General features: G+C 52.9%; 1 protein-coding gene across 1 annotated transcript; it reads left to right on the top strand.

The window, feature by feature from the left end:
• The first annotated feature begins 490 nt into the window (after nt 1-490).
• HHATL (hedgehog acyltransferase like) lies at nt 491-17,140 on the top strand. Its single transcript, XM_075140819.1, has 12 exons — nt 491-723; nt 2,404-2,550; nt 3,086-3,153; nt 3,530-3,643; nt 3,812-4,006; nt 4,867-5,076; nt 8,811-8,982; nt 10,659-10,803; nt 11,593-11,628; nt 12,394-12,595; nt 14,042-14,183; nt 15,454-17,140. Exons 2-12 carry the CDS (start codon nt 2,445-2,447, stop codon nt 15,573-15,575), a joined length of 1,512 nt encoding a protein of 503 aa, XP_074996920.1. The 5' UTR covers nt 491-723; nt 2,404-2,444; the 3' UTR covers nt 15,576-17,140.
• Nucleotides 17,141-17,856: the final 716 nt, after the last annotated feature.

Here is a 17,856-nt window from a genome sequence, read left to right as displayed (position 1 = left end):
CCATAATAACAGAGACCACAACCCAACCCAGCCCCTTCCTAGCCCCTGTTTTTCTTGCAGGTGCCAAAAGCTGAGAAGGAGACCCCAAAGATGGTTTGTAGAGATGTTGCAACCTCCGAGCCTTGTGCTGATTTAAACACTGCCCGAGCCGGGGAGGAATTGCACCTTTTGGCTCTGTGCCTCAGTTTCCCCATCCCCATGCAATGATAGCTGCCTCCCCTCCTGCACAAAATGATGGGGGCTACCCCCTCCCTTGCAGGGCTCAAAGCCGGGAACCGAAATACCCCTGGGAGGGAACTGGTCCCTGCGTGGGGGCTGCCGTGCCCCGGGGCTCCCGTGGCCACCCCCGGGCCGTGCTCCCTGGCCCAGGGGTGAGTTTTGGCAGCCAGCACAGGTCCTTTCCAGCAGCTGCTGTGACAGACAGCTCCTGAACCAGCCCCCCTCTGCAGTGCTGCTCTAAAATAAAAATACCTCCCGCCTGCTCCGCTCCACTCCCGGCCAAACTTCTTCCAGGGGCAAGGTGGGGGACGGCAGCCCAAAAACACACCCGCCCCCCCGCCTCCACCTTCCAGCCGGGCTGAGGGATGCTGTAGGGCAAGCCAACGGCCTCCAAAACCCTCCGTCGCTCCCCCCCACCCCTTTCCCCCCTCCTGCCGTCCCCCCGTCGCGGTGCCGGACCCCCCGCACCCTCGCCCACTTCCACCCGCGGCCCCGGGACTCAAGGTCAGTAGCGGGGGGCGATGCGGGTCTGGGGGGGGGGGCGGGGGGACACGGTGGGTGGTGACAGGCTGCTCCCGCAGCTCCAGGGCTTTTTGTCACCTCTGCCTGCTCCCACAGCCCGGCCGGGGGTCGGGGGGCGGCGGGGAGGGGGTTAGGATGCTGCTGCCCCGCGGCGGCTCGGAGCTGGGGGTGGGGGGGGCTGTGCTGGGAACCCCCCCCCCCTGCACCTGCTCGGCAGCAATCAGAGCTAAAATTGTCCGAGGGGTCCCCACCAAAGTGGCAACCGGGGGCCGTTAACCGCCTCCCGCCCGGCTCATTTGCGGGATGGTCTTGCCCCCCCCCCCCAAAAAAAAAAAAGCCTTGAAAAGCGTAGAAAGGAGAAAAAAAAGGCTCTTGAAAGCCACCTCCGCCAGTGCCCTCCCGCCGCAGGGGGACCGCAGGCTGGTGGCAGCGCGCCCGCCCGCAGCGGCCCCGCACGGGGGAGCGGCCGCGGGGGGACCCCCGCACCCCCCCGGGGCTGTGCCCAGCCCGATGAGCGCCCTTCCCGCCGGGAACAGCCTTTCCTCCAGCGCTGGGGAAGATGGGGTCACCCCGCATCGCTGCCAACGACATCCCCCGCCCTCCACCAGCTCTTAAAATAATATTAAAAAAAAAAAAAAAATAGAAATTAAATAGAAATTAAATAAAGCTTTGCGATGCAGATGCGAAAGCAGAGGGTGACCGGGTCGCCTTTTTCTGCTGCCTAAAACCAAGAGTTACGCTCCTTATTCCCTTCAAAGCGCCCCGCGCCGTCGCAGGGGCTGCGCCCCGCCACTCGCGGGGTCCCCCCACCCGCGGGGGATGTTCGCGGGTGGGTGGCAGTGCCGGCGGAGGATGCCCGCCGGCGAGGCTGTCCTCTCCCCCCCGCACACCGCCTGCTCCAGCCCTGAATTGCGTTTTTTAGCAGCTGCCGGACACGCAGTCGGGAGGCTGCAGAGCTCGGGGCGGGCTGAAAGGCAAGTCGCTCCGGGGTTAATTAGCCTTGCCAGGAGTAATTAGTCCAGGGCTAATTGCGGGGCTGAACGTCGGCATCCCCCGAGCCCTGCCGATGCCGCTGGGCAGAGCAGCCGGGGGATTTAACTGTGCCTGCGGGGTCCTGAGGCTCATGGCTGGGAGTAGGGGCTTTAGGAGACCCCCAAGAGCTCGAGTTTGGGCAAAACCCCACAGAAGGTGAGCAGCAGCCCATGGCAGGAGAGTAGGGACATCCCATCATGTCCCCTCCACACGGGCATCTTCGTGCTCTATCCTAATATCCAGTTAGGAATTAGGGGGGACGTCAGAGGGGCATGCTGGAGGAACCCCATTCTGGGCAGCTGGAGCATCTCTGAATATTGGGATGGATGCGACTCGCTGGGAAGAGCCCTTTATCAGGACCTCTTGGCTGAGCTGCCCCCAAAGCCTGGTTCCTGGGTGGGTTTTGCAGCAGGACTCAGCAGCAACCCAGCTCCCCACACCTGAGTCGTGTCCCAGGGTTCAGCCCCAGGTGATACCATCTTCTCCTTCTCTTCAGCTACCAGCCTTCAAGGAAGCCCACAAAGCAAAGCTGCTGAGGACCAGCAGCAATTTAGGGTGTTTGAGGGGTAGGAAGGCAGGTGAGCCCTCACCCCTGGTGTTTTTTTCTTCTCCTCTCCTCCCCTTTCCCAGATCTGGATCCCCTGCACCAGCTGGGGTGGTAACCTGCCACCATGGGGGCTAAAACAATGCTCCCCAGCTATGAACTGGGGTTTTACGCTCTCGTCGTGACGTGTGCTGTGGTGTACAGCGGCAGCGGGATCTTCGAAGCATCCAGAGGTAATGCTCCCCATCGCATCCCCCCCGGGGGGGGCCCTGGGAGGGAGGATGGATGTAAGGCGGCTGCTTTTACACCTCTCGATACCAGCAGCAGATCCCTGGCTTTAATTTTTGCAAAGAACAGCTTGGGAATCCTTTGCGAGGTTCAGAAAGGATTTTTGCCTTTTTCCCTGGTTACCCCCTTGTCCCCATTTCCATGGCTCAGAGCAAGAGGCTGAGCTCATCCAGCCACTGCCCGGAACGGGCATCCACCCTGCCTACAAAGGGCTGGTTCCCAATTTTTTTGTCTGGAAATCCCAAAAAACTGAAAATTTCATGGGATCAGCCGGGACTCCCAGGGATGTGCACTGCAAAAAGGCTTTGCTGGAAATTCTTGCAGAAACGGTGGAGGTACCTGACTCCTACAGTTGTCCATGCGAATTAGGCACTTTTGGGATGGGGTGTTTGAGCCCTGATGGCTCATCCCTGCCTTCCCAAAACCCGGGCCCCATTTCCCAGAGCTGTTCCTCTCCCCGTAACTCTGGTTCTTTTGCAGACAGCATGAACAGAAAGGCCTTTCGGGGTGGCATAAAGCCGGGCTGGCACTACTTCGGCAGGAAGATGGTAAGCGGAGGAAGGACTCAGTCTTCTCTAGCTACCGGCGACACGGTCGGTGCTGACCGCTGGAGAAGCAGAGCTGGTTTTTCTGCTGCTGACACACTTTTGCAAAGTCCACGTGACTCCTATTTTTCTCCCTAAAGAACTAGTCAGGGAAATATCAACCCTGCAGCGCCGTGGATGCTCTGCTTTGTGTGCACCGAGACGAGCAACCTCTGTGCATCTCTCCTGGGGTTTTATGACCAAGCTAAAGTGCTTAGGAGCCCTTGGGTGGAAAAAGGGAAGAAAAGGCTTTGAAAATTGTGTGGCTTCCCCTCCAGATGGGTGTCGGGGTGGGGGGTGAGGGCTGGGGACAGTAAGGTGCCCGGTGCTGCTCCCGCAGGACGTGGCCGATTTCGAGTGGGTGATGTGGTTCACCTCGTTCAGGAACGTCATCATCTTCGCCCTCTCGGGACATGTCCTCTTCGGCAAGATCTGCTCCATGACGGTGCCACAGGTGAGCCAGGGATGTGGTGGGATGGATTTGAAAGCACCAGGATGACCTGGGATCTGTGGAGGGGGCATGAGGGATGTTCTAGGATGGAGGGGATGTTCTAGGATAGGGGGAGCAGGGTTGGGGCTTTCACGAAGCTGACCACGGGTCGGGGCCGTTCTCTTCTCGCAGCACCGGGCTGTGGTGTACATGCTGTATGGGGTCCTGGCCGTGCTGGGCAGCATGGGGCTCGTCTACCTGATGATCATCCTCTCCCACTGCCTTGTCCTCTACTCCGTTGCGCTGGCCAAGCAGAAGTGGCTCTGCTATGTGGCCGGGCTTTGCTGTCTCGCCTCCTTCAAGGTGGAGCCATTCAGCTCCTGGCAGGTAGGTGCTGTCTCGGACCATCCATCTGCCTCATTTCCAGCCCACTTGTGTCCCTCTCCTTGGGTTTGTCTCCAGGGAGGGCTTCTGGGGCACCCCCAAACCCTGGGCACTTCTCCTGGCTGTATCAGAGCTCCCACAGGGGTTGAGAGGGAGGGGACTGTTGTGCCGCTGAGCTTGGGAATAATCCCAAGGCTCTGTCATGTTTTGGTGGCTTCATGCTGGGCCAGAGTTCAGGACACCTGAGTCCTTCTTGCTGCTCAGGCAACAGCTTGTCAGCCAGGCAAGACGTGTTCCTGCCCTGTGCCTCAGTTTCCCCACCTGTAACACAGTGCTGGGATGAGTTCAATGACGCCTATGCCTATCTCTTAGGTCTCTGCCCGGTTAAGACTTTCTCTCACTGGTGGGTGGAGAGAAGTCCAGGAAGGACCTTATAAAGCTATTCAGTCCCTCTGAAGGACAGTGCTGCCTGTCCTTGCCTGCTGCTTACCTCCTGAAATGCGTTCCCCCCCTCTCCATCAGGCTTGTGCTGGCTTTCCTTCACCTCCTGGGGAGGGTTATGTCCCTCCGACAGGGTGACATTCCCACCCCAGACCAAAGCCTGCGTGGGCCACAGCTGCTTGGTGAAGACACGGCCAAGAGGATCTACCACTTCCTGGCTCCTCTGGGATGCAGGAGCCAGCTAGGAAACCGAGCCCCAGTTTTCCCCTTCCAACAGCAAAGTTCATTAACTCCAGGGACAATTGGTTTTGGAGCATAATTAGAGGCTTTGCCTACTGCCCTGGGAGCAATGTCCTCCACAAAGCGAGGGAGCGCAGAAGTGACACCACATTCCTGGTGGTAACTCTTTGTTTCTCATCCAGAGTGGGTTTGTAACGGGAGCTTTTGATCTTCAAGATGTCCTCTTCTATGGAGGAAGCAGCTTCACCATCATACGCTGCATGAGCTTTGCACTGGAAAGCTCTGAGAGGAAAGAGGGCATCTACTCCATCTTCGACCTCCTCAAGTACAACTTCTACCTCCCTTTCTTCTTCTTTGGGCCTGTCATGACGTTTGACCAGTTCCATGCCCAGGTGAGTGCTCCTGAGGCCGGGCTGGAGGAGGACCTCTCCCTGCGTTTATTTGCTTGGGTTTAATGCCTACAAAAAAACACTGTTTGCCACAGTGAAGGTGCAAATAGCTGTAGAGCTTCTCGTGGTCACATAGAGTCTGTGGCCATTGTCTGGGCTGCGCAACGATGCCATGATTTCTGGGGGGAGGGGCATAAACTGATGGGTTTTTAACCTTCCCTTTTGGGTTTTTGGCCATTTCCACTGATCAATACAGGAGGGAAGACGTTGCTGTGGTGAAAACACCATGCTGGGATGAGGAGGGGAGGGTTCGGCTCATGTCCTTGCTCGCTGGGCACCTGCACTGCTCAGTGCCTCAGTTTCCATGCGCTGTCACCCCAGCAGCCCCACGCTGCCCCACTGTGCGGTGCTGGGAGGCCACGGTGAAGTGCCAGACGTGGTGCCCATCCGTGGGACCTCTGCACGCTGGGGGCTGTGAGAGCAAGGGAAGTCTCATGTTTCCATCCAGCTGGTTCGCCCAAGGAGCATGAATTTCTGGAGGTGGTCTGTGTTTCTTAAGATGAAGTTATTTCTCTAGAAATAAGTAAGATGGGGTGGAAGGCTGTGTTTCAGCAACCAGGGGCTTCCTCTGCTCCCCATGAAATACCCTGGTGCCCCAAGTCCTTGCCTATATCACATACAACCAAGGGCACTTTTTGAAGAGTAGACTCCAAACAGCAGTGGAAAACATCAGCAGAAGCATAGGCTGGGCCCAGCTGACCTCTGGGGCTGTTTCACACCCAAAGATCAAGCAAAACGGCAGTGCTCTTTCCCTCCTCCCTTTTTCCATCCCAACGTCCTTTTACACCAATGATCAACCTTGGTCATCAAAGCAAACTGGTACTGCTTGCTAAGGGAGAGACCTCTTGCTTGGTCAGCAACCGTGCTGGGAAGGATTGCCACCACCCCTTTGTTTTCTTTTAAAGAAGACCAGCACATTGACTTTTTGGACCCCAATTGGCATCTGGGTGCAAGAGCTTTTTGGAAAAACATTTGTGAATGCAGGGGAGAGCAGCCAGAGCCTCCCTGGTGAGGAGGAGACCAAAGACCCACCCAGTCCAGCACTTTCTCTCCAACGTTGGGCTGGTAGTGGTTGCCTAAGGAAGGGTCTGCACTGGTCTTGTTTCCTCCAGTGAGCAGGATGAACCCTGATCCAAGTTCTACTCCTTGCTAGTTCGTTCACCTGGGGCATGAACAACCTCTCGCTGCGTGCTGAAAGGATGAGAGTGCAGGACTGAGATCCCTTGGGTCTTGCAGGATCTATTTAAAAGGACTTTTATAGCAATCGACCCTGAAGATCATAAGGTCAGCTTTGGTGTGCCCCATGAGGGATGCTCACGGTGCATTGAGTCCACCAGCAGCCCGTTCTCAGCAGACAAGCACCAGGGATGACCAGGCCCCAGCTGGGCTCTTCTCCCCAGGCTGCTGGAAGAAATGTTTCATCCTACGACTTCATCTTTCCAGTTGTGTCTTAGCTGAAGTCCAGGCAAGCATGGCTCCAGCAGCTCCACTGTCCAACCCCCTCCGGAGGGGTGTCAGTGCCCTCCTCACCCCATGTTCCTCTTCCTTCCCCAGTTTCCATCAGTCTTTCCTATGAGATGGGCAGCCCTGGCTTCTTCTAACACTGCAGCCAGGTATCTGTAAATCAGGGCATTAAACTGCTGGTGTCTCCAAGACCTGAACTCCCACCACTCCTGCAAGGCTTGATCTGGAGGGTCCTGTTCCTTTTGCACAGCCCCGAACCATGATGTTTATAGCCACTTAATGCGGAATCCTTGCCCTCTGTTGCTTAAAACTCTTACTCCAAAGGCACAGGGAGTAAGTCCCCAACTCCTTTTTCCCATGCCCCAGCCAGGGGTCCTGTCTTGGCCTGGCCACCACTGCCATCTCCTGGCTAGATGCCCCCCTGCACCGCTGGAGCTGCAGCTAATTGCAGAGGTGAATTCCTAATTGCCCAACAGTAATTATGGGAGCAGGCAGATGGATCCCTTCCCCAGGGTGGGGTGGATGGCTCAGTTAGGGAACGAATGGCTCAGTTAGCTCCTACTGGTGCTACGTCCTGGTGGAGCCCTTGCACGCGCATGTGTGATGGGAACCCATCTGTACCAGGGCTTGGCCAGCCCCATTTGAACTGAAACGCATCTTCCTTACTAAGATCAAGGGAACAAATTCGCTTCTGTAGGGCTGGAAGTGTGGGGGACACAGCCCTGATCCCAAGGGGGTGGTGGCAGAGCGCTGCACCACACGTGAGGATGAGAGGAAACGGCCTCAAGTTGCTCCAGGGGAGGTTTAGATTGGACATTAGGAAAAATTTCTTCACTGAAAGGGCTGTCAAGCATTGGGACAGGCTACCCAGGGAAGTGGTGGAGTCACCGTCCCTGGAGGTATTTAAAAAATGTGTAGATGTGGCACTTAGGGAGATGGTTTAGTGGTGGGCTTGGCAGTGCTGGGTTAACGGTTGGGCTCGATGATCTTAAAGGTCTTTTCCAACCTAAATGATTCTATGAAAGGGGGGCTCTGTGTCCTCCCACATGTCTCCATGCCAGAGTCGTTCCTCCCTTGGCTCCTCCTCTAGCTGAGGGTGCAGCAGTCTCTTTGTACCCTTAAAGCACTTGGCGTGTAACAGACACGAAAAAATCTGGCAAAGGCTTTAATTCTCGGGAATCATCTGGATTTAATGACGGGGCTGGTGCGGCAGCCTGCGGATTACGTTGGGAGAGCTCCCACCTCTTACAGGAAATAAAGGGAAAGTAATAAACATAAGAGGATTTTGAATACAGCAGCAATTTTTACGGCGAGGAGGAAGCGAGGACATCAGTCTGCCCAGTGTAATCCCGAAAGCTTGCTCTGACGATTTTTATAGTGCAACAGCCAGAGACATGACAGCTCCTGGAGGCAAAGCCCAGCCCCTGTTTGTACAAGACACAGCGGAGATGAAATCCCCATCGATCAGGTCCCAACCGATTCAGGATGGCCCCTCGAGCAGCTCTCCCTCTCGTTTACAGCAGGTGTCTGCAGCAGAAGCTCCAAAGACCATCAATCATCCTCATCCTCATCCTCCCAAATGACCCTGGCCATAAATATGCCTCTGGCCCTGGCAGAGCTGTCAGGTGGGATTCCAGCCCTGCTCCCAACCTCTCCTGGGCATGCAGATTCCTTCCCTACAGGATGTGGCATCCTGTAGATGTGATGGGTATGGACATTTGCTCCCCGTTAGTGACCTGTGCAAGGGGCCACCCTTAAGCAAAGTTGACTTTCTGAACATGTCCCTGCAGAAAGAGCATAAAACCAGGCTCCCTGGTCGGTATGGTTTTCACCCCACCTAGGATGCCTTAGGGACAGCCAGACCTGTCACTGCTGTGTCACACTATGTGCCTGCTCTGCTGGAAACCCCAGTGATGGGAACAGCCTTTGCTAGGAGGGTGATCCAGGAGGCACGTTGCTGCCATGCTCAGTACTGAGGCAGGGGTCTTGGAGGGATGCTGTGGATGGGACATGTCCTGCTCCCTGGGGATGTGTTCACCTGAGCTAGTGTCCCTTGGGTCTTCCAGAATCAATGGAGATTTTGGCCATGTAGTCCATGGTGTGATTTCTAAAGGACAGTGTTGAATTTGGACCTTGAACGTTTCTCCGGATGGAGGAACATCTGCCCATCCTGTCCCTCAGCTCAGCCCTTTCCTGGTTTGCCATCCCGGCAGGTGAGCACTCAAGAGCTGCAACGCAAAGATGACGAGATGAGGAACATCCGGGTCCATGCCCTGCTCCATGCGGGAGCCATCATCGCTGTGGATATCTTCTTCCACTTCTTCTACATCCTCACCCTCCCCTCTGACCTGAAGTTCATGAACCGCCTCTCGGACTGGTCCTTGGGTGAGTGGCCATGCTTGGACACGCTTATATCTGTACTCAACATCAGGGCACTGGTGAGTGACTCAGATCTCCATCTATCTCCATTGAGAGGCCTCGTCAATGCCTATGTTGGACAGGTTTTGGTAAAGACCCCCTTCTTCCCATTGACAATACACAGAGCTGGGGTCTGTCAGGTGGCATTGGTTTGACCCCCTCATAGGGTCCTGGAGTAAATTATTTGGCTCGTGGTTTAAGAGGCTGAATACCAAGCTGTTCCCATTGCCTTTGTCTGGACTGGAAGGGAGCTCAGAACCTCCAAAAATCAACCCCGTGCTGTTGCAATCTGGTATCTCAGATGCCTTCACAGGTGGCCACCCATAATGGGTGTTTGTGAGCCACTGAAATGGTTGCAGGGCGTAGGTTGTACAGAGGGCAGCTCAGGGGAGTTGTAGCTGCTGTCTTCAACTGCCTAAAGGGGGCTGTAGAGAAGGTGAACTCTGCTTGGAGGCTGGCAGGGAAGAAGCAGGTCACAGCAAACAAGGTGCAGCAAGGCAAAGTCGGATTGCATGTAAGGAATTTTTTTTTCTTGGAGTGGTCAAACATTGAAACAGGGGCCCAGAGAGGTTATAGATTCTCCAAAAATAAAGATGTTCAACACTTAAATGGACAAGGTCCAGAGGGACCTGATCTCCATTCGACATTGTCTGTGCTCTGGACTAGGGACCTCCAAACTCCTGGGATGAGTAGTGGTAGCAGCACTGGCATTCAGCTGGCAGCTGGATGGAGGATTCCAGCTGGCCAAATACACATCTGATGGCAGCACTTGAGATGCCATAGGGTATCTGACATCCACACGGGGCTGGCACAGGGCAAACAGAGGCTGGAGAAGCCCCATGTCTCTCCAGAGTGGCAGCTGGAGGCCAGGAGAAAATCCTAATGCAGCTAGAATGGCACTAGCATTGATTTAGGGTGTCCTAAGAGACCTGGGTGGACTGACCAAGCATGTGTGTTACTCCAGAGGGAGCTGAGCTCCTCTGAAGGCTCTGCTGACTGGATCGACCAGATCTGCCTTGTCCACGGTGGGAGCTCAGGCATGGCTCCCATGGAGGCACTGTGTGGCTCTTAATCTGTGAGCTGAATCCCACCAAGTTGGGGGCATTTTAACTCCTGTTTGCATAGGAATTTGAAATCTTTGGTCTTTTTCCTGCGAGGATTGTTTCCAGTGTCAGACACCTTTCCAAGACAGAGGTCCTGGCCCTGGCTCTGCTGTAGCATCAACGTTACATCTATGGCCCCAAGGAGGTGGGACGGGGTGCATTTCAATGAAGTTGTCAATAAAACCTCAGAGGTCGGAGTTGAGAACTGTGATGAGTTTGTCATAAGTTAACAAGCCTTAGAGGGGAAGAAAGATCTTGTGCTGGAAGAAATGAGATCTGTATGAGCTTCTTGGACTACCAAGACCAATAAACCGTTGCTCCCAAATACCCCAAGAAGATATTGTCATTTGGTTCAAGCGCCTTAAAAAGCTACTTAGTTTTAAAAGCTTTGCTGGTCCAAGACAGCAGTAGACTGTCTTCTCAGTATTATGTTTGTTGCAATAGACTACATGCTCCCACGGAACATGATGTCCCCCAAAATCCTGAAGGCGATACATCCCGTGCTCCTCTTCACCTGTTTGACTCTCATTTTTGCTCCAGCTGGCTTGGCCTACTCTAATTTGGTGTATGACTGGGTGAAAGCTGCTGTCATGTTTGGAGTCGTCAACACCATCGCCAGACTGGACCACTTGGACCCACCCCAGCCCCCAAAATGCATCACCATGCTCTACGTCTTCGCAGAAACGTGAGTACCCCACGTGCATTAACGAAGACAGACAGCATGTCTGAGGGACAGGCTGAGGGAACTGGGACTGTTTAGCCTGGAGAAGAGGAGGCTGAGGGGAGACCTCATCGCGCTCTACAACTACCTGGAAGGAGGTTGTAGCGAGGTGGGGGTTGGTCTCTTCTCCCAAGTAACAAGCAATAGGACAAGAGGAAATGGCCTCAAGTTGCGCCAGGGGAGGTTTAGATTGGACATTAGGAGAAATTTCTTTACTGAAAGCATGGTCAGGCCTTGGAACAGGCTGCCCAGGGAAGTGGTGGAGTCACCATCCCTGGAGGTATTTAAAGGACGTGTAGATGAGGCACTTAGGGACATGGTTTAGTGGGCATGGTGGTGTTGGGTTGGACTCGATGCTCTTAGAGGTCTTTTCTAACCTTAATGATGCTATGATTCTATGTTTGACCTGAATGAAACGCGCGTGGCGGGGAGGAGGTCTGGGCTGTACTTCTGAGCAGCTGGCCCATAAGTTGGAGACTACCTACATTGAACAGTCTATACTGAACCTATTGTCTAGACCTGGCCATAGCCCAGGGAAATATTCTTGGGCAGGAAGCAATAGATAAGGAGAGAGGTTACAACCACATCCATAGTGGGACCTGTTCAAGGAAGGAGCATGGAGAACTGCTGTGAACAAGGTTCAAGATGTACCTCGCCAGGGGCCTTGGTGCCTTCGTTTTGTGGCTGTCTGCTGCGTGGAAGGGTGTCTTTACACTGTGTGTTTTAACGTGCTTTTTATCATCTGCATTTTAGGCATTTTGACAGAGGGATTAATGACTGGCTATGCAAGTAAGTGTCTCATCAACCATCTCTAGTCTGGTTCAAGGTCTTCTCTTTCATCACAGAGCAGTGAAGCATTAAATGCTGTTCATCCCAAAGCTGAGGTGTCCTCTCGTCTGGGTGATTCCCACTATGGCGTGGAGTCATATTTGGTCTGTTTATCCCTAAGACCATTGAATTAATCACTACAAAGTGCAACAGCCCCCCCCAAAGTTGGCAATAAGAGAGTCCTGTCCCAGAAATCCCTTTAAGTCTGGTGGGTTAGCATTCCCTCAAGGGAGGAAGAGTCAGGTTCATATTCCACTAGGGGGAAAGGGGAATTGAGCCCAGGTCTCCCATATCCTGGATAACAAGGGTGGCCTGAGCTCCATCTACATCTCCCTCAGCCCTTCAGCTCTCTTCAGCCGTGAGTACACACCAGCAAACCTGTACTGAAGGTGGTGGCTGCTCTGTGATGAAATCCTGTGGACCAGCAAGTCTGAGAGAGCCTGCAGCTCTACAGATCCCCCTGTTTTATTAATTCTTTACCTGCAAGAGGGGGAAAGGGTGGTATTTTGTCCTTAAGGAGCTATAGGTTTGTGAGGAACACAAGCCACAAGCAGCTGGACTGTAGCGAAAATCAGTTTATTGCTAGAATGTGTCAGCCAAAACATCCTTCCTTTCTCACTGGGGTGCTCTAGATTGACCTGCCTGTGAAGAGCGAGTGTGGGAGAAGGGACTCCAGAGGGGTGTCCTTGACTATGAAGAGCACTGACAACTTTCCTTGGCCGTTAGGTACGTGTATGACCACATTGGAGAGAACCATGACAACGTCATGAAGGAGCTCATGGCCACCATCGCCACCTTTGCTGTCACCACCCTGTGGCTGGGGCCCTGTGAGATCGTTTACATCTGGTCTGTCTTCAACTGCTTTGGCCTCAACTTTGAGCTCTGGGTGCAGAAGTTCTTCCAGCTGGAGCCTTTTGCCAAACTGGAGGTGAGGAGCTGGGCTGCAAGTGGATGGGGGAAGATCAATGGGTCTGGGGCCAAACTCTGCTGCTGGAAAATATCCATGACTGTACAGAGCTCAAATTTGTTTATACAAGTCAGATCCATTTTCAGCTGAGACTGAGGAGCAACATCCCTGATGATGCTGTGCAGCTACATGTCCAAGCCTCCTGCCTGGAGACCTGAAGCTCTCTCCTGTGGCCTTTAGCATCCTTGTGATCAGCTACTCAGCCGTGCAAGGGCAGCACAGTCCCGGTGCTCTGTATCCCTTCATTTTATGCACTGTGTCACCCACCCAAGAGCAAATTCCCACCTGCCCCTATGAAGCTTCATGGGAAATTTAGGTTGGGTGTGGAGCTTTCAGAGGGAAAACGGAGGTCCAAGAGAACCAGGAATGCAGCCCCAACAAGGCATCAAAGTATCACAGATGGACACAAAACCTGAAGTCTGTCTGTGGGGAAATGTTTATACATTTCCATATGGAAATCATTCGTTCTTCTTGTTCTGCAAAACATCTTGGCATCCTGAGTGGTTTTGATCCGATTTCTGATAAAAGCAAATGTTTAGGTACTAGAATTAATTATTTTCCAACCACTCCAAAGCTTTGTGCCCTGTCTCTGTTCAGGACCAAGGTGCCTCGGGGACATGTTGGAAGAAAAACTTAGGAAATGCCATCCTGGAAACAATTACATTTCTTATTTGTTTTTCCCAACCTAAAGTCTGGAGATCCTAAACCGGTTCAGTAAAGGCCCCTTTTGAATAAAAACTTCGGAGAGCAATCCTCCCGTTTGCTCTCCTTGTTGAACTTTTAATCAGATTATAGCACTCGCAGGCAATGAAATCTCCTTCCCTGCGGCACCGCAATTCTCAGCACTAAGTGGCCTGGGGATTCATCGTGCTCTTTGAAGACTGCTATAAACCACTTCCCTGCTCCACTCGCAGCAGCTGCTCCGGAGGATTATGTGCCAGTGACAATTTCACTCCGCTCCTGTCACTAGTTTTCAGCTTTTTTTTTTTTTTTTTAATTCCTAAGAAACAATTTCTACCAGGAGTTGGGAGTGATTTGCACATAGGGCTAATAATAATCCTGGTATACAACAGCATTCATCTGCCTTGAGGAATGGCTTACCCCAGGCAACAGATGAAGAAAGCGGTACTTGCCTTTACAATTAGCATGAAACCATGTATGACATCTTGCCCCTACCCATGGGACCTTGAAACACCAGTCCAGAGTCCCAAATGCATCTGAATCCAGCCGCAGAACAGAAGTTTTACCTTGTCATCATGTTTCTTCATCCCAGAGACACTAAAGGCTGCTCTAATTATTGCCTACCCCTCTGCGATCCCAGCTGGAGTTTGGCTGGAGTTGGACCAGTGCATCCCCTTTCCTTACAGCCCCATTTTTCCTCACTCTCTGCTCCTCTCCCCTCCACAGGCCAAAATGTCAGCGGCCATGTCTCGGCGGATTAGGGCAGTTTTTGGGGCGGCAAATTTCTGGGCCATCGTCCTCTACAACATCCTAGCCCTCAACAGCCTGGAGTTTGCACTGCTGGTCACCAAGAGACTTCTTCTGACGGGTAAGATGCTACCAGCCTTCCCCATCAAGGCACCCTTGTCTTGACGTGGGGACATTGGTAGGGGAGCTGAGGACTGGAAATTCCGAATCCTCTTGGTGGCCTGGCCATTGGCTCGTTACGTGGCTCCCAGTGTGCTTAGTTATTGTTCAAAAGGTGCAGGAAGCTGTTTCTTAGCTCCCATCCTTCTCGTGTGAGCTCTCTGGGGTATGAGCTGCCTTCCAGGTGTGCTTGTACAGCTCCTAGCACAGCCGGACGCTGTGACTTAGACTCCTTGCAGCAACGCAAAGGTCACATTTGCCCCACCGAGGTGGGCTGTGAAATGGTCCCCTTGCTGGAGAAAGGGATTTACTTGTCCTACCTCATCTCCTTTTGCTTTAGCAGTTACTCCTGCGTCAACCTGAAGGTGACAGGTACAAATCCTCATCCTAGGCTCCTAATGAACAGTCTTATCTGTACATTTCTAATCAGTGGATGGCGGCACTATTTTGAAGTCTTCTTGAGCAGCCCAGGTATAAATAGCCATTGGGAGCCCGTGTCCTCCAGCTCTCTCCGGGACGGGGCTGGCGTAGGAAATGGATAATGTGACACTGCGGGCTCAGTGTGCCAGAAGTGCCTGCCCGCTGAGCTAGCTGGCTTTTGCTGGTTGCATTATTCATTTCAGAGGTCCTGTTTTAGCAGGTACAAAGCTTATGTCTCTCTTCTGCTGTGGATACCAGACTTGTGGTTACAAATGCCGTCAGACCCTTCCTAAGTGGAGGGAGAGCTCCCGGCTCTCAGTCACTTACCTAGGTGACAAAACCATAGGTTTCCTGGGCACATAGCGTGTCTCCACTAGGTATGGGACAAGGCTGGGGTTGATCCTCAGCATCAGTGGGGCACAAAGCTTCCAGAAGGTCACAGTGCTGAACAATGATGGACATGGGCAGGTTGAATGGGCAGAAAGTCAACCACACCAAGTCTGAACTTGGGGGGCAGAAGGAGTTTTGGAGGTAAGGGAGTGCTCAAAGCCACTCCAGCATGTTCCCACATCAACTGTGGTCCATGATGTCTTGGTGGGCTCAGGCACTTCTTCATCTAAGATCTGATCCTGGGAATTTCTCTCTTCTCTCAGTGAAGCTGTAGGGCTGGATCCACAATGGAAAATGTCATTGGCCATCATGAACTTGTGGGGCATCCCAAACCCACTTGAGAGGCAGCAGTGCTGGAGAAAAGCTGGCCCCGTTAGGCAAGCAGCTACACCAAGATGACCATGTCTCCCTCCATCTTCTAGGTTTCCCTGTCAGCACCTTATCCATCTGGTTCATCACGTACTGCGGAGTGCAGCTGATCAAAGAGCGTGAACGCGTCCTGGCCATCGAGGAGGAGAAGTGTAACAAAGCAAAGGTGGAGTAGAGGGAGGCATCGGCAGGCTTGTCCCAAAGCCTCGTCTCCCCTCCAGCCACCGCTGCCAGGCCAGCCACTGGCAGGGGCTCTCCAAGCACTCCTGACAGTCGGACTGCAGGAAAGATTTTCTATGACACAGTGGGCGTTTCTCAGGCTCCCCATGCGTGGCAGACGGCTGAGGTAGGCTCCCAGGACATTTCTTTAATGCCAGCGAGAGCCACCCCCATCATTTTTCTGACCTTCGGACATTGTGCAGGCCTAGAGATTTCACCCCCTGCTTCCCATAACACCTGGTCCACCAGCACTTGGCTCTCCCGCAGGACCTGTAGCCTATGTCTCCCAGAGGAAACTCTCCAAGTCCCACGGATGAAGGTTTTAGGGTGGGCCAGACACACAGCTATGAGAAAGGGATTAGCTGGAGCTGAGCTTGCTCTGAGCAGACCATCTCCAGGTTGCTTCCAGCCCAAACATCCAATGTTTCTTTCACTACAAGAAATGGTCAACATCCACTGTCAAGTGTTCAGCATCTATGGTTGCGCAGTAAACCATGTGAAATGGCTCAGCATGATCTATACCTACCAAGAGGCTAATAAATAAATAGTACAGTCTTTATAGCAAAGGGAAGGAGGACCGGGAACAGCACATTGAAGGGTAATTATCTCCCTACCACTGTCAGCCGTGCAGAGTGATAGCTGTTACGATCTCTGCAAAACAGGTCCCTTCAGTGCTAAATGTCTTGAAAAAAATGATTTAGTGCCAACATCAGGCATAGTTAATGAGAGTGCGGGAGCCATACCTGCTTCACAGCCATCACACATCGTGTACAGGTCACATGGCTCACAACTGCTTGGTCCCCAGGCCCCAACTCAGATCCAAAGGGCCCTCCACTGCTGGGTCTCAGACCGATGTGGCCACCATGACCATCCTGCTGTGCTACGTGTCCTGGGACTCAAACCAAATCCCATTTGCATATTTTACACACCATGAACAAAGGTTTAAGCTCACATTCCTACCCATGGCTGAGGAACAGAAGATGCTATAGCCAACTCTTACTCATCTCCAGCCATCCATCCCTTTACTCAACTGACTTCAGTGCACACAGCCGAAGCCCATGACCGCATGGCTGAACGAGCACACACACATATGTACAACCAAAGCAGAAAGACCCTGAATGAAGGGCAGTGATTTGGGACTCGGTGGCAGAGGGGAAGCCCATGATGGACTCCTTGGAGAAGTAGACTTTGGGACACTGCATAGTGAGTGCATTGAATAAATGTACATGTGTGAAACACAGTGCCTTGGGGGAAAGGTGGGTTAATAATTGAAAAATAGCTCACTCTCTCTTATGCTTTAGAGTAACTTTCAGTGGCCTTATGTCTGAGTTCTGTTGATGTTTGGTGAGGGCAGAATCTGTAATGTGGGTTGAGATGCTTGGTGCTGGTGTGTTCTGGTTTCCCTGTGGATGAAACAGGATCGGTTCCTAGCCAGCTTCCAGCTCTGCCAAAGTAATTTGTGAAGTCCTTGATAAATGTCATTTATTTATGTAGTAAATAAACATTGGAAATCTGTGGCACCAGTTATGCTGCTGTAATGCAGGTGACACCCTGGGTAACGCATTGCCATCAGAGCTGAGAGACACAAGGCTCTCTTTGCAAGTCCTCACCTCCCACCCCTAATTGTGACACAAGATAAGACATTGCTGAGTTTGATAGAAACCCACCTTAGCGGCATCACCAAATTGGAGGTTTGGCTGCGGCTTGATTCATATTCACCTTTATTTTGACTCCACCTTTGTAGTGGTGGAATATCACGAGTCTACTGCCATCAAACTTTCATCCATGTAGTTTTTATTTCCAGGTGCTTGACCCAAAATGTTGGAAGTAACAGCAGGTATTGTGCCTTGGTAACATCTCTAGTCACATCCCCAAAACCCCTTCAGCTACCAGGCACATCCCTTCAACACAGATCTGCTGCTGGACCTTTGGTAGATGTTGCTTGGCATCTCCATTATTTCAGATTTACTCTTTACCACCAGAACAGCTATGACATGATGTGCTTCCTCCCAGCGTAAAATTCAGCTCTTCTCGATGCGGGTGTCCTGGCACAGCTGAAGCCACCTTGAGCTGCCAAGACCAAGGGCTCTGTCTCTGCGGGTGGCTCAGCTCAGGTCCCTAGCTGCCCGGGAGGACAAAGTCACCCACCTCCCGAAGTGGGTGACTCACATGGCAAAGCCCAGTGACTCTGCACTGCCCTCCTGACTTGGATGCTCCGGGAGAGAAAATAACGCATT

Source organism: Calonectris borealis, chromosome 2, assembly GCF_964195595.1.
Source record: "Calonectris borealis chromosome 2, bCalBor7.hap1.2, whole genome shotgun sequence".
In the NCBI taxonomy this organism is placed as follows: Eukaryota; Metazoa; Chordata; class Aves; order Procellariiformes; family Procellariidae; genus Calonectris; species Calonectris borealis.
Note: the sequence above shows the minus strand (reverse complement) of the source record. Positions and strands in the feature narration are given on the sequence as shown.